The sequence below is a fragment of the Piliocolobus tephrosceles genome, chromosome 17 (genome assembly GCF_002776525.5).
Source record: "Piliocolobus tephrosceles isolate RC106 chromosome 17, ASM277652v3, whole genome shotgun sequence".
NCBI lineage: Eukaryota > Metazoa > Chordata > Mammalia > Primates > Cercopithecidae > Piliocolobus > Piliocolobus tephrosceles.
The window spans coordinates 51802916-51818052 of NC_045450.1; the positions used below are offsets into that span (position 1 = coordinate 51802916).

The following is a 15137-nucleotide window of genomic DNA, read 5'->3' on the forward strand; positions in this document are numbered from 1 at the left end:
ATTCTCCTGCCTCAGCCGCCCGAGTAGCTGGGATTACAGGTGCCCGCCACCATGCCTGGCTAATTTTGTATTTTTAGTAGAGATGGGGTTTTATCACGTTGGCCAGGTTGGTCTTGAACTCCTGACCTCAGGTGATCCGCCCATCTCGGCCTCCCAAAGTGCTGGAATTACAGGCATGAGCCACCATGCCTGGCCACTGTGGGCTTTTTGGTGGTAAAATACATATGACAAATTTTACCATTTTAACTATTTTTGTTTTTTGTTGTGAGATGGAATCTTGCTCTGTCGCCCAGGCCAGTGCAGTGGCGCCATCTCGGCTCACTGCAAGCTCCGCTTCCCAGGTTCATGCCATTCTCCTGCTTCAGCCTCCCAAGTAACTGGGACTACAGGTGCCCACCACCATGCCCAGCTAATTTTTTGTACTTTTAGTAGAGACAGGATTTCACCACGTTAGCCAGACGGTTTCGATCTCCTGACCTTGTGATCCACCCGCCTCGGCCTCCCAAAGTGCTGGGATTACAGGCATGAGCCACTGTGCCCAGCCCCATTTTAACTATTTTTACATGTACAGTTCAGTATCATTAAGTACATTCACATCATTGCACAACCATTGCCACTATTCTGTCTTTAGAACTTTTTCATCATCTAAACTGAAACTCTGTACCCATTCAACAATGACTTGCTGTTACCCCCTCGTCCTAGCCCCTGGTAACCCCTATTCTGCTTTCTGTCTCTATGAACTTGACTCTTCCAGGTGCCTGACATAAGTACAGTAATGCAGTATTTGTCCTTTTGTGTCTGGCTTATTTCACTTCACGTGATATCTTCAAGGTTCATCCATGCTGTAGCATCTATCAGAATTTCCTTCTGTTTTAAGGCTGGATAATATTCCATTGCAGGTATATACCACATTTTGTTTATCCATTCATCCAGTGATGGGCATTTGGGTTCTTTCCACCTTTAGGCTATTGTGAATAATGCTGCTAGGAACACTGGCATAGTGTCCCACAGTATTTTTGCCCCAAAGTAGTGTTGATTAGGTCCTTGATTCCCAGAGGTTCCTGAGTCTCTGGGGCAAATGGAAGCTGTATAGATCTGTGGGACGAGGCCATCTAATTCCCCATACCCCAGGATCTAACCCCCAAAGCAAAGGGATGGTGGAGGAGGAGGGAAGCCCCTTCCAAGCAAACATTAATCCTCACAACGACCACGGATCTTATTATCCCCATTTTACAGATGAAGAAACTGAAGCATTGAGACATTAAAAAGCCTTGCCCAAGGGCCTGAGCTGGTGGAGGCAGAGCAGCAGTTGGATCCAGGCCAGCCTGAGGCACCCTGCCACCTCCATCCAGACCTGGAGCAATCCCTGAGGAGGGTCGCTACCACAGGAGATGTGGCAGCTCTAGTCTCAGGAAGCACAGCCGGAGGATGTCCCAGGCAACCAAACAGCCACTCATCAGTAAGGAGCCAGAGTGAGGGCTGCTAGTTCAGCCCCCGGAAGGTGGTCCTGGGGCAGCCAGTGCAGAACTCAGCAGGGGCTCAGCTCCAACTGAGCCAGATTTCACTCCAGTGTCCACAAGGGACATCCTGACCTGGAGGTCCTTGGCTACTCACCCTGGGGCCTGCTGGCACAGCCCAGGAGCTAGCCCCAGCCTGCCTCTGATGGTTCCTCCCGATTTCTCCCCTGACAAAGATTCTCTCCTTGACCAAACTCTACTCAGACTTTCCTGAACTTTTTCAGCTAGGCCTGACTTTTTAGCAAGATTCCTGCTAAGTCAGTTTAACCAGAGCCCCCACCCTTGATATCTGATCACCTTCCATAATCTAATTAAGTTCCTTAGCCTGGGCCAGATACGGTGGCTCACGCCTGTAATCCCAGCACTTTGGGAGGCCGAGGCAAGCAGACCACTTGAGCTCAGGAGTTTGAGACCAGCCTGGCCAACATGGTGAAAACCCCATTCTACTAAAATACAAAAATTAGCCGGGTGTGGTGGTGGGTGCCTGTAATTACAGCTACTTGAGAGGCTGAGGCAGGAGAATCACTTGAACTCGGGAGGCAGAGGTTGCAATGAGCTGAAATCATGCCACTGCACTCCAGCCTGGGTGACAGAGCAAGGATCTGCCTCAAAAAAAAAAAAAACAAAAAACAAAAGTACTTTAGCCTCTATTATCCCCAAGGTGATGTCTGGCCACGCTGGCCTGGCTGCAGCAAGAATCCTATTGGATGGGCTTAGCCAGAATTCCCCCTTTATCTCTGATGTTTCCTCTTAGTAATTTTCCATCCACTGACCCCACCTTGCTCCTTGGCTATAAATTCTTACCTGTCCATGCTGTATTCAGAGTTGAGCCCAATCTCTCTCCCCAACTGCCTGACTGCAAAACCCCACTGTGGCAGTCCCTATGTCAATTTTTTTTGGAAAGAGGGTCTCCTCTGTTGCCCAGGCTGAAGTGCAGTGGTGCAATCACAGCTCACTGCAGCCTCAAACTCCTGGGCTCAAGCAATCCTCTCACGTCAGCCTCCCAAATAGCTGAGACCACAGGCAGGCACCACCAGCCTCGGCTAATTTTTTAAAAATGTTTGGGTCTGACATGGTGGCGCATGCCTGTTATCCCAGCACTTTGGGAGGCTGAGGCAGGAGGACTGCTTGAGCCCAGGAGTTTGAGACCAACCTGGGCAACACTGCAAGACTCCATCCCTACAAAAAATATGAATTAAAAAAATTAGCCAGTTATGGTGGCACATGCCTGTAGTCCCATCTACTCAAGAGGCTGAGGTGGGAGAATCGCTTAAGCCCAGAAGGCCGAGGCTTCAGTGAGCTATGGTCACACCACTGCACTCCAGCCTGGGTGACAGAGAACCTCTGTACCGCCTTATCCTCCAAAAGTGCTGGAATTATAGGTATGAGCTAACGGCTCGGCCCCTGTGCCTATTTCGATGCTCCTGAATAAAGTCTGCTTTGCTGAGCTTTAACAAGGATCATGAATGATTCTTCTTGAACGCCCCTCCTCATGCTCTCTCACACGGGTCTGTGGGGAGGGCAGCTGCTTCTAAGGGCCACCTGCCCAGGGCCCTCCTCCCCAAATTGGAGGAAGTACAGCTGAGCAGGAGCCAGGGCTTAGTCGGGTCTGGGCTGGCTGTGGCAGATGTGACAATCATAAAGGGCTCTGGGGAAACCCTAGAACCCTCCCTAGGAGGGAGGACAAACCTGGGAGAACCCCAGTGGGCAATCTGAATGCTGGGCTGGCCCCTGCCTCCCACAGCCCTGGCTCCACACCCTCCCCATACACCCAGGAAGGTGTCCCTCTTCCCGTCAGCTCCTCCCGGGTTGCACTGCTGGATGACGGAGGCGGGAGGGCTACCTACTACTGCCCCATCGTCCCACCTTGTCTTCCTGTCCCCACTCAGGTCCTCCCACGGCCACCCGGAGTCTCTCCTGAAGCTGTTGCCAGGCCCCATCCCGCGTGGATCGGTGCGCAGAACAGACTGGATCTTGGTGAAAGCCCGAGGCACTTCTGAGTCTTGCCCCCAGCCGCCCTCCCCATCCCCCGGGTTTCACACCAGCCGGCGCCACCGCGGGGACGAACGAGTGTGGGCGCTAAGCTCTCGCGGGCACAGCGCACACACGCGCCCCCTGCTGGCCGGGCCGGGCCGCCCACCTCCGGCTGAGTCTGGCTCCCGGCTCCGGAAGCAGCGCCCCAGCTTCTCCCCCGCCACGCCCCCACCTTCCACCCGGAAAGCAGCAATTACCGGCCCAGGCGGCTGGGAAAGGGCCAATTAGCGCAAGGGACGCGGCCCCTTTGCGGGGCCCCTGCTGACCGCAGCCCACGGAGCGCTGCCTCCGCCCCGGGCCCCCAGGATCCAGTCGCCCGCCCGCCTGCCGCAGTCCTCCCGGCCTGGCCGACAGCGCTGGCTGCCTGGGAGCCCCGGGGGACACGCCGTCCGGCCTCCCGCCAACTGCAGTCACGGATCCAACCGCCTGGCGCCGGCCCAGAGCCTGGGCGGACGTGCGGGCGCCGGGAGCTGAATCTCGCCGCCGGTCTCCAGGCGGGGGCGGCTCGGCCCAAGTCTTCTTGCCTTCTCATGGCCCTCCTTGCTTCTTCCGGACCTCCAAGGCCAGGTTCTGGGCTGGCCGACTGGAGCAGTTCCCCGCTGGTGGCTATGGCAGAGCCAGGCTTTGGAAACCCACGGCCGGTGCTGGATCGTGCCCCGCGACAGGCACGTGAGCAGGGTGGAGGGTGGGCAGCACAGGGAAACAAGAACTCATTAGTGACAGTGAATGCATGAACTTCCTCACCTGGGTCCCTCCCGTGCACAACCTGACTTACCCACCTATAGGCTTTGGGAGACCCAAGAGGGATGGGTCCTGCCCTCCAGGAGCCTGCAGGCTGCATGGGCAGAGGCTCCAGGAGCTTGGCTAGGACCCCAAGCTAAAGAAAGCCCCGATGTCCAGGGAGGGAGACATCGGGTGAAAAAAAGGGGCTGGAAGAGGGAGTTGTAGGGGACAGATGCCACCACGTCAAGGCTTTCCCTTCCCCCAACGAACCCCCTTGCAGCTGAAGCTGGTCACACTGGGGCCCCGGAGTAAGGGACAAAGTGGGCCTGAGCGCAGTACATCCTCTGCAGGAGGCTGAAGTTTCTAGAACAAGAAGTGGGAGAAGGTTCAGTAGAAAGGTCCACAGGTGAGGTTGACCAAAGAGATCCTGCTGTTTCCCCATGAGTGCCACAAGGGACTGGGTTAGAAGAGCTGAGGCTGGACCAGTCCTGGATGCAGTGACCTTTTCTGTGTGTTCTCCCTCTACTCCCTCAGGTCTGGAGGGCTGGGAGCCTGCTACGTGCTCTGGAACTTTACTCAGGTCTTGTTGAGCCAGACTTTCTTTGGGAAAGCGTAGACCATGTCTGTAAAAGAACCAGAACTCCTTCTTTCCACCAAGGTAATTAACTGTGTGAGGAGGGAGAGAGCCCCTTTCAGAAATTGGGGGATGCAGACTGAACAATGAAGGAACATAGCAACAATGAAAGAACATAGCAACAATGACACCACCTTGAGTCCAATGGAATGAGGTGCAGCTGCATTAAAGAATGAGGAAAGGGACAGAGATAGGTATAAGAGATGATGGAACGATCAGCCAAGAAAGTCAGGGGGTTGGCTGGGCGCCACGTGGCTCACACCTGAAATCCCCGCACTTTGGGAGGCTGTGGCGGGCAGATGGCTTAAGCCCAGGAGTTCAAGAATAGCCTGGACAACATGGCAAAACCCCATCTCTATGAAAAATACAAAAATTAGCCGAGCATGATGGCATCCCCCTGCAGTCCCAGCTACTTGGGAAGCTGAGGTGGGAGGATGGCTTGAGCCTGGCAGGCAGAGGTTGCAGTGAGACAAGATTTTTTAAAAGGCTGTAGTCCCAGCACGTTGGGAGGCCGAGGCAGGTGGATCACCTGAGGTCAGGAGTTCTGGACCAGCCTGGCCAAAATGGCAAAACCCCGTCTCTACTAAAAATACAAAAATTATCCAGGTATGGTGGCACAGACCTGTAATCCCAGCTACTCAGGAGGCTGAGGCACGAGAATCGCTTGAGCCTGGGAGGCGGAGGTTGATGAGATTGTGCCACTGCACTCCAGCCTGGGCCACAGAGTGAGACCCTGTCAAAAAAACAAAAACAAAAAAAAGTCAGGGGTGGCCGGGCGCGGTGGCTCAAGCCTGTAATCCCAGCACTTTGGGAGGCCGAGGCGGGCGGATCACGAGGTCAGGATATCGAGACCATCCTGGCTGACACGGTGAAACCCCGTCTCTAAAAAAAAAATACAAAAAACTAGCTAGGCGAGGTGGTGGCACCTGTAGTCCCAGCTACCCGGGAGGCTGAGACAGGAGAATGGTGTGAACCCGGGAGGCGGAGCTTGCAGTGAGCTGAGATCTGGCCACAGCACTCCAGCCTGGGTGACAGAGCGAGACTCCGTCTCAAAAAAAAAAAGAAAAAAAAAGTCAGGGGTGGAGGAAAGAGGCAGAAGCTGTTGGACACACAGCCAGACACACAAATGGAAAGAGAGCCAGGGCAGTGCTGGGGCAGTTCAGGCAGGAGGGGGGCCATGCCTGGACACTCAGAAGGTAGCTGTGGGCAGGGATCTGTTTCTCATCACAGTTGTCTGACCACTGAGACACCTTGGGGTGGGAGGGTGATGGAAAGGGAGGGCTTCCTGGAGGAGCCTTTGAAAGAACCTATAGGGAATAGTGGAAGGAATGAAGGTGGGAGTGGAGGGGAAGCTATCTCAGCCAGAGGGCAAAGCAGGAGCAAAGGCCTGGAGGCAGGAATTGGCTTGTTCAGTCCCAGCAGCTCTGTGTCAGCATGACCCCCACAGAAAGGCTGAAAGAGGAAATGGCCCAGAACTGGAGTACCAGGCCTGTAAGCTGGGAGGGAGCATGGACTCTATGCGGAGGCACTAGGGAGCCATGGGAGGGGCATGTCTTGGTCAGATTTACCTTCCAGAAGGGTCTTTGAGGTCACCTAGTACAGAGACACTGGAGGAAGAGAGAGTGGAAGTGAGCAGACCGGGGGATGGTGGCAGAGAACTAGACAGTGGTCCTTCATGGAATCGAGCAAGCAAGTTCCCAAAGTAGATGGTCAGGACCTAGTGACACATAAGGGCAGGTGTCCTGTTTCTCCAAGGAACTTTAGGCCAAGGTGGGAGGTCAGCTCTGATTACTCACCTCCCCCACTCACAGAATGGCCCCTGGGGTACTCTGGCCTAGTGCACTCCCACCCAGCCAAGTCTGAGAATTCACATGGTCCCTCCCCAGGCCTGGGAGACCTTGGCATCTACCCACTGGGCCCAGGAAAAGCCCCAAGAGGGTGTCCAGTCCAGGGTAGAGACACAAACAGACCTCCCACCCCACAGAAAGCTTGTTAAGACAGCACTCTCACCTCCTACCACAAGCCCTCTGTGCAATGATGACTCCACTGCCGTGAGGGGTTAGGCTTGGGTCTATTTGGGGAACCAGTAGGTAGGCGAGGAGAGCCCAGTGGAGCCCAGAAAGAACTCAGAGGCTGAGATCACATGGCCCACAGAACAGGGTTCACCACGCCTCTCTTAGGCAGAATTTAGGGAGCTGTGTGTTCCTGTCTGGGCCTGTTCTTCCATGTGTCCTCAGGCAGACCATTTGCCTCTCTGGGCCAGACTTTCTTTGGGAACAGTCCCTGTGGTAGGACCAGACTCTGGCCTCAGCTCCCTCTAGCCGTGGTCCAGGACCCCTGTCCACTCCCAGCCCTTTCAGCCACAGGAGCTGCTGGTGGAGCATGTTGCTGACCTCACCAAGGAGCTGCTGGGTGATCATTATGGATCCCCCACCGATAAAGAGCAAGAACCCTTTTGAGGGGGAGCCTGAAGGTGAAAGAAAAAGCCTTTCAGGAAATTAGCACCAGTGGCAGGAAAATTCATCAAAAGCTGGTGGAGGCGCCTGTGGCTGATTCACGTCTCTTGCCAAAGAGGCAGCTCCTCTGGCCTGGGGGAAGGGCTGGCAGCTTCCAGGGCCTTCCAGAGACCCCAGATCCCTGGCCCTGTTGCTGGGCCTCTCAGCACCTGGCAGAGGTGCCACCATGGATTTGCTGCTCCTACATCACAGGATTCTGCAGTGCTAGGAAAGACTGCTAATGAGTAGGGGGTCTTGGGTTTTAATATAACTCTTCCCTCTGCTGTGTGATCTCAGACACTCAATTGACTTCTCTGATACTCCCTGCCAGGAGAAATCCTAACCTTCCTGGCCTCTAGGCGACCAATACATCCACAATACTCAGTGTATCTGAGACAAGAATATTTTTCTGAAGAGTGAGGATGCAACTATACCCAAACAATCATTGGTAGTGGGAGGTCTCATGTGAGAAGCAGGGAGGCAGCCTGAATGTGGAAGCCATTATTCTGGTAGCAGCCCCACCCGCCAGCATCCAGGTATGGCCGACAGAATAGCCGTTGCAGCACACACCTCTAGGGGGCACCATTTCCATGGTTTACAGTCTGAATGAGGCCTGGATGTAACCTGAGCTTCATGACTGCCTCCTCTGGGCTTGGTACCCACATGCACACTCACACTACACACTTGCCTCAGAGAAGGCTCTGATTGGTTGATCACGATCACCACCTAACCTAAAGCATCCACTTTGGTCAGGCTTTGGAGCCCGCACTTCTGCTTTAGCTATGCATGGCTCCCTTCAGCTCCCAGAGCAGGTCGAGTCCCAGTCCAGCCGGATCATTTAATGCTGATAGAAGCAGGATCCTTTGAAAGAGCTATGGATGTAGCAGGCCCCAGAGGCTCAGGAAGTCCTTTCCAGGCCATGCCCTGGGTCTGGCACTGCCGCTGCCCCTGCTCCACTACCAAAGGAGGCAGGCCAGGCCATGCATGATGGCTCACGCCTGTAATCGCAGCACTTTGGGAGGCCTAGGTGGGCGGATCCCCTTAGATCAGGAGTTCAAGACCAGCCTGGTCAACATAGTGAAATCCCGTCTCTACTAAAAATACAAAAAAATTAGCCAGGCATGGTGGTGCTCGCCTGTAATCCCATCTACTCGGGGGGCTGAGGCAGAAGAATCACTTGAAACCAGGAGGCAGAGGTTGCAGTGAGCAAGATCGCGCCACTGCGCTCCAGCCTGGGTGACAGAGTAAGACTCCATCTCAAAAAAAAAAAAAAAAAAAAAGAAAGAAAAAAGAAAAAAAAAAAAAAGAATAGGAGGCAGGCCACAGGCAGTTACCCTTTTTTTTTTTGAGATGGAATCTTGCTCTGTCGCCCAGGCTGGAGTGCGGTGGAACGATCTTGGCTCACTGCAGCCTCCACCTCCCGGGTTCAAGTTATTCTTGTGCCTCAGCCTCCCAAGTAGCTGGGATTACAGGCATGAGCCACCACACCCAGCTGATCTTTGTATTTTTAGTAGAGATGGGGTCTCGCCGTGTTGGCCAGGTTGGTCTGGAACTCCTGACCTCAGGTGATCCACCCGCCTTGGCCTCCCAAAGTGCTGGGCTTACAGGTGTGAGCCACTGTGCTGGCTTCAGACACCCTTTCAGCTCATTGTATAGCATTTTTGCTAGACCTTATGTGAACTCAAATTGTTATCCAGTGCTTCCCTTACTGCCAATGTTTACAGATGGCTTTGTATCAACCAAAGCATTGTACAAATCATAGCATTTCAGAGCTAGAAGAGACCGTAAAGAGTGTCATAGCCACCATTCTTTGAGAACTTGCAACTTTGTGCTAGACACTAACTCAGGTACCTTCTGATGTTTTTGCCTGCACAGTATAGCCATTCCTTTTCCCGTGACACCACCCTGTCCTCAGCAATTCACAGTGTCCACACCACAGCTCAGGGATGACCAGATAACCCAGACTTGAACTATGAAACTCAATCTCAAGATTTTTGTAGAAACATCAGGAAAGAGAATGGCTACCACTTGAGGGTGAGTCAGCATGTGAAGGAAGCTAAAACAGAAAACTAGCCAGTTGCAGTGGCATGTACATGCAGTCCCAGCTACTCGGGAGACTGAGACGGGAGGATTGCTTGAGCCCAGGAGATCTGGGCTGTAATTCACTATGCTGATTAGGTGTCTGCACTAAGTTGGCATCGATATGGTGATCTCCCAGGAACGAGGGACCACCAGGTAGCCTAAGGAGGGGTGAACCAGCCCAGGTCGAAAATGGAGCAGGTCAAAACTCCTGTGTTAATCAGTAGTGGAATCGTGCCTGTGAGTAGCTGCTGCACTCCAGCCTGGGCAATATAGCAAGACCTCATCTCCTGAAAAAACAAACAAACAAAAAAAATGAATAGTGAAATGAAATACTTCACACTGAGAAACAGCCTTGAAAAAATAAAATAAAATAGGCTAGGCGCTTATGGCTCACACCTGTAATCCCAGCACTTTGGGAGGTCGAGGAAGGTGGATCACTTGAGGCCAGGAGTTCCAAGACCAACCTGAGCAGCAACATAGCAAGACCCCCCACCCAACCTCTTAAAAAAAAAATTAAAGAGTTAAGTGACTGCATTTCTTCAACTGCAGGACTTCTCTGGGATCTCTCTCTCTCTCTGAGTCTACCTGGCCATATGCCCTTGAATGAGTCAGTCACCTGTTCTGAGTCTCAATTTCAAGAGCTGCAAAATAGAACAGTAACTCTTTCCCTCTTTATCCTTTTATTTATTTATTTATTTATTTATTTATTTATTTATTTATTTATTTTTGAGAAGGAGTCTCGCTGTGTCGCCCAGGCTGGAGTGCAGTGGTGCGAGCTTCGCTCACTGCAATCTCTGACTCCTGGGTTCAAGTGATTCTCCTGCCTCGGCCTCCCGAGTAGCTGGGACTACAGGTGTGTGCCACACCCGGCTAATTTTTTTGTATTTTTAGTAGAGACAGGGTTTCACCATGTTAGCCAGAATGGTTTCAATCTCTTGACCTCGTGATCCACCCACCTCGGCCTCCCAAAGTGTTGGGATTAGAGGCGTGAGCCACTGCACCCGGCCTTCCCTCTTTATCTTGAAGAAATTAAGGAGAGGCCAGCGAGAAAGTGTTTGGAAAATTGCTTTATGCAGTGGCTTGTGCCTGTAATCCCAGCATTTTGGGAGGCCAAGGTGAGAAAGTTACTTGTGCCCAGAAGTTCGAGACCAGCCTGAGCAACGTACCAAGACGCCGTCTCTGGAAGTAAGGAAGAAAGGAAAGAAGGAAGGGAAGGAGGGAGGGAGGGGAGGAGAGAAGGAGGGAAGGATTAGTCAAGTGGAGTGGAATGTGCCTGTGGTCCCAGCTATTGTGAGACTGAGGCAGGAGGATCACTTGAGCCCAGGAGTTTGAGGCTGCAGTGAGCAATGATGCCACCACTGCACACCAGCCTGTCTAACAGAATGTGACCCTATATTGAAAAAAATGGCCGGGTGCAGTGGCTCATGCCTGTAATCCCAGCACTTTGGGAGGCTGAGGCGGGTGGATCACGAGGTCAGGAGATTGAGACCAGCCTGGCTAACATGGTGAAACCCTGTCTCTACTAAAAATACAAAAAATTGGCTGGGTGTGGTGGTGGGCGCCTGTAGTCCCAGCTACTGGGGAGGCTGAGGCAGGAGAATGGAGTGAACCTGGGAGGTGGAGCTTGTAGTGAGCCAAAATTGCGCCACTGCACTCCAGCCTGGGTGACAGAGTGAGACTCTGTCTCAAAAAAAAAAGTAAAAATTAGCCAGGCGTGGTGGTGTGCACTTGTAGTCCCAACTACTCAGGAGGCTGAGACAGGAGGATCGCCTCAGCCCAGGAGTTGGAAACTGCAGTCAGCTAGGATCATGCCACTGCACTTGACCGAGCAAGACCCTGTCAAAAAAAAAAGAAAAGAAAAGAAGAGAGAGAAGAGAGAAAGAAAAGGAAAAGAAAAGAAAAGAAGAGAAAAGTTATTCACTGAAGGGAAACCTGGGTTGTTCATCTTTGTGTCCATCTCTGTCACCAACACTACCTAAACTGCAAAGCATGCTGGGGGCTCCCCCGGGTAGGAGGGAGCAAGATGAAGTTAGCCTAAGGTGGGACTAGGGAAGCTATCAAGACCGTGGGATACCTTTGAGGTGGCTGAGTCCAGTCTTGTCTCATAGGCATTGGTGAGGGGATGCTGTGGGGCAGTCATTCTGCCCAGCATCGTTTAGAAAGCCTTGTCAGAGGCCTCTGAACTACACTGTTTTTTTGTTTTTATGTTTTTTTTTCTGAGACAGCATCTTACTCCATTGCCCAGCCTGGAGTGCAGTGATGTAATCTCAGCTCACTGCAACCTTCACCTCCCAGGTTCAAGCGATTCTCCTGACTTAGCCTTCCAAGTAGCTGGGATTACAGGCACGCACCACCACCCCCAGCTAATTTTTGTATTTTTAGTAGAGATGGGGTTTCACCATGTTGGCCAGGCTGGTCTCAAACTCCCGACTTCAGGTGATCTGCCCGCCTCGGCCTCCCAAAGTACTGGGATTACAGGTGTGAGCCACCACGCCTGGCTCCAACTACACTTTTTTTTTTCTTTTTTTTTTTAAGGTGCTTCACTCTTGTTGCCCAGGCTGGAGTGCAATGGCGCGATCTCGGCTCACTGCAACCTCCACCTCCCGGGTTCTGGGATTACAGGCATGCGCCACCATGCCTGGCTAATTTTGTATTTTTAGTAGAGACAGGGTGTCTCTGTGTTGGTCAGGCTGGTCTCGAGCTCCCGACCTCAGGTGATCTGCCTTGGCCTGCCAAAGTGCTAGGATTACAGGCGTGTGCCACCACATCTGAAATTTTTTTTTTTTTTTAGACAGGGTCTGACCGTTGCCCAGGCTGAAGAGCTGCAGTGGCACAATCTCAGCTCACTGCAGCCTCGACCTCCCCACCTCAGATGATCCTCCCACCTCAGCCTCCTGGGTAGCTGGGACTACAGGCTTGTACCACCATATGCAGCTAATTTTTTGTATTTTTTTGTAGATAATGGGCTTTCATCATGTTGCTCAAATTGGCTTCCAGCTCCTGGGCTCAAGCCAACCACCTGTCTTGGCCTTCCAAAGTGCTGGGCTTACAGGCATGAGCCACTGTGCCTGGCCTCTCTAAATGACACTTAATGAAGAGTGTGAATTGGTCTGGCTAAGGAAAGGGAGAAAGACAAGTTAGACAGAGGGAAGTTAGCCAGGGCTGGAGCAGACCAAAGCTGAATTCCTTGCCCATTTACTCAGTAGTGTCATCTCGAGGACAAGAACAATTGTCTGCTTTCTAAATTGCCCTTTTTGTGTTCCTGGAGGGGAGGCAGGCTGGTGAGGTATCTGTGGGTTAGTAATTATTTCTGCTTATTTACAAGGTAGTATTACAGCATGATGGGAAACCCTGCCTGTCTTGATGGTTCCGAGCTTGGAAAGTTTGGGAGAGAATCCAAGAACATGGCAGGTTATCAAGGCGTTATCAGCTGGGACACAAAAGGAGAGAAGGTAAAAGAGGCATTTGGATTCCAGAGTCAATAATGAGCCAGAAGTGAGTGTTGAATTATTCAACCTCCTGTATTGATTCATTGATCTCTATCTGCAGCTCTTGGTTTATTCTTGGTTGGCATTTCCTGTGTCTCAGACACTGATAAGAGAAATGGGAGGAGGAGGAGGAAGAGATTCTTAAGACTCAAGAAGAGAGAAGAGGTGATGTCAAAGAGAAATTTGGCAACATACATCAGGAACCTTAAAATGTCCATATCTTTTGACCTAGTGGTTCTACTTTTCGAAATTGATCCTAAAAACACTATCCAGAATTTTTTGTTTCTTTTTTTTTGGCAGAATCTTGCTCTATTGCCCAGGCTGGAGTACAGTGGTATGATCTGGGCTCACTGCAACCTCCGCTTTCCAGGTTCAAGCAATTCTTGTGCCTCAGCCTCCCAGGCAGCTGGGACTACAGGTGCGTGCCACCATACCCAGCTAATTTTTGTATTTTTAGTAGAGTCAGGGTTTCGCCATATTGGCCAGGCTGGTCTTGAACATCTGGCCTCAAGTGATCCACCCACCTTAACCTCCCAAAGTGCTGGGATTACAGGCGTGAGCCACTGCGCCTGGCTCAGAACTTTTAAGAAAAAGCCTTAAGGACCGTGACATTCACAGCAGCCTAATTAGTAATTTGTGAATAATAGGAAACAACTTAAATGCCCAACAATAGGGGATCTGCCAAGTAACAGTAGAGCTACAAGATGCCATTAGGGGCCGGGTGTGGTGGCTCACGTCTGTAATCCCAGCACTTTGGGAGGCCGAGGTGGGTGGATCACTTGAAGCCAAGAGTTCAAGACCAGCCGGGTCAACATCGGGAAACCCTGTCTGTACTGAAAATACAAAAAAAAAAAGAAGAAAAAATATTAGCCAGGCATGGTGGTGCATGCCTGCAATCCCAGCTACTTGGGAGGCTGAGGCAGGAGAATCGCTGGAACCCGAAAGCCCCAGGTTGCAGTGAGCTGACATTGCACTGCTGCACTCAAGCTTGGGTGACAGAGCGAGACTCTGTCTAAAAAAAAAAAAAAAAAAAAAAAGGCAGGAGCCGGGCACTGTGGCTTACACCTGTAATTCCAGCACTTTGGGAGGCTGAGGCAGGCGGATCACCTGAGGTCAGGAGTTTGAGACCAGCCTGATCAATATGGTGAAACCCTGTCTCTACTAAAAATACAGAAATTAGGCGGGCATGGTGGCAGGCACCTGTAGTCCCAGCTACTCAGGAAGCCGAGACAGGAGAATTGTTTGAACCCAGGAGGCGGAGGTGGCAGCGAGCTGAGATGGCACCACTGCACTCCAGCCTGGGCGACAAAAGCAAGACTCCATCTCAAAAAAAAGAAAAGAAGAGGGCCGGGCGCGGTGGCTCAAGCCTGTAGTCCTAGCACTTTGGGAGGCCGAGACGGGTGGATTGTGGGGTCAGGAGATCGAGACCATCCTGGCTAACACAGTGAAACCCCGTCTCTACTAAAAAAATACAAAAAACTAGCCGGACGAGGTGGCAGACGCCTGTAGTCCCAGCTACTTGGGAGGCTGAGGCAGGAGAATGGCATAAACCCGGGAGGCGGAGCTTGCAGTGAGCCGAGATCCGGCCACTGCACTCCAGCCTGGGCGACAGAGTGAGACTCCGTCTCAAAAAAAAAAAAAAAGAAAAGAAGAAAGAAAAAAAAAGAAGATGCCATCAGGAATTGTATTGCGTTGTTTGTTGGTTTGCTTGTTTGTCTGTTCTTGAGACGGGGTCTCCCTATGTTGCCCAATCTGGTCTCAAACTCTCAGACACGAGTAATGCTCCCACCTTCACCTCCCAAGTAGCTGAGACTGTAGGCACATGCCACCACTCCCAGCTATCATTAGGAATTTTAATATGACATGGGGAAATATTTATACCATAGGGTTAGGTGGTAACAGAGCATCCAAAGCTGCACGTACAGAATGTCATAACTAAGTGAAAAAAATGTGGATGAAATAAGCCCAAACAAAACACAGTAAAATGTTGGCAATGACAACTTTGAGATGGTAGGATTCCTTTATTCTTTTTCTGTATGTCCTAAATTTTTTTTTTTTTTGAGACCGAGTCTCACTCTGTTGCCCAGGCTGTAGTGCAGTGGCGCGATCTCGGCTCACTGCAAGCTCTGCCTCCCGGGTTCACACCATTCTCCTGCCTCAGCCT

General features: G+C 51.8%; 1 protein-coding gene across 1 annotated transcript; it reads left to right on the top strand.

Moving 5' to 3' along the window:
* Window positions 1-1428: 1428 nt before the first annotated feature.
* LOC111541468 lies at window positions 1429-13264 on the top strand. The gene is made up of 5 exons (XM_023210405.1): window positions 1429-1472; window positions 3407-3507; window positions 3690-4216; window positions 4809-4932; window positions 12811-13264. The coding sequence occupies exons 1-5, from the start codon at window positions 1429-1431 to the stop codon at window positions 12825-12827; spliced, it is 813 nt and encodes a 270-aa protein (XP_023066173.1). The 3' UTR covers window positions 12828-13264.
* Window positions 13265-15137: the final 1873 nt, after the last annotated feature.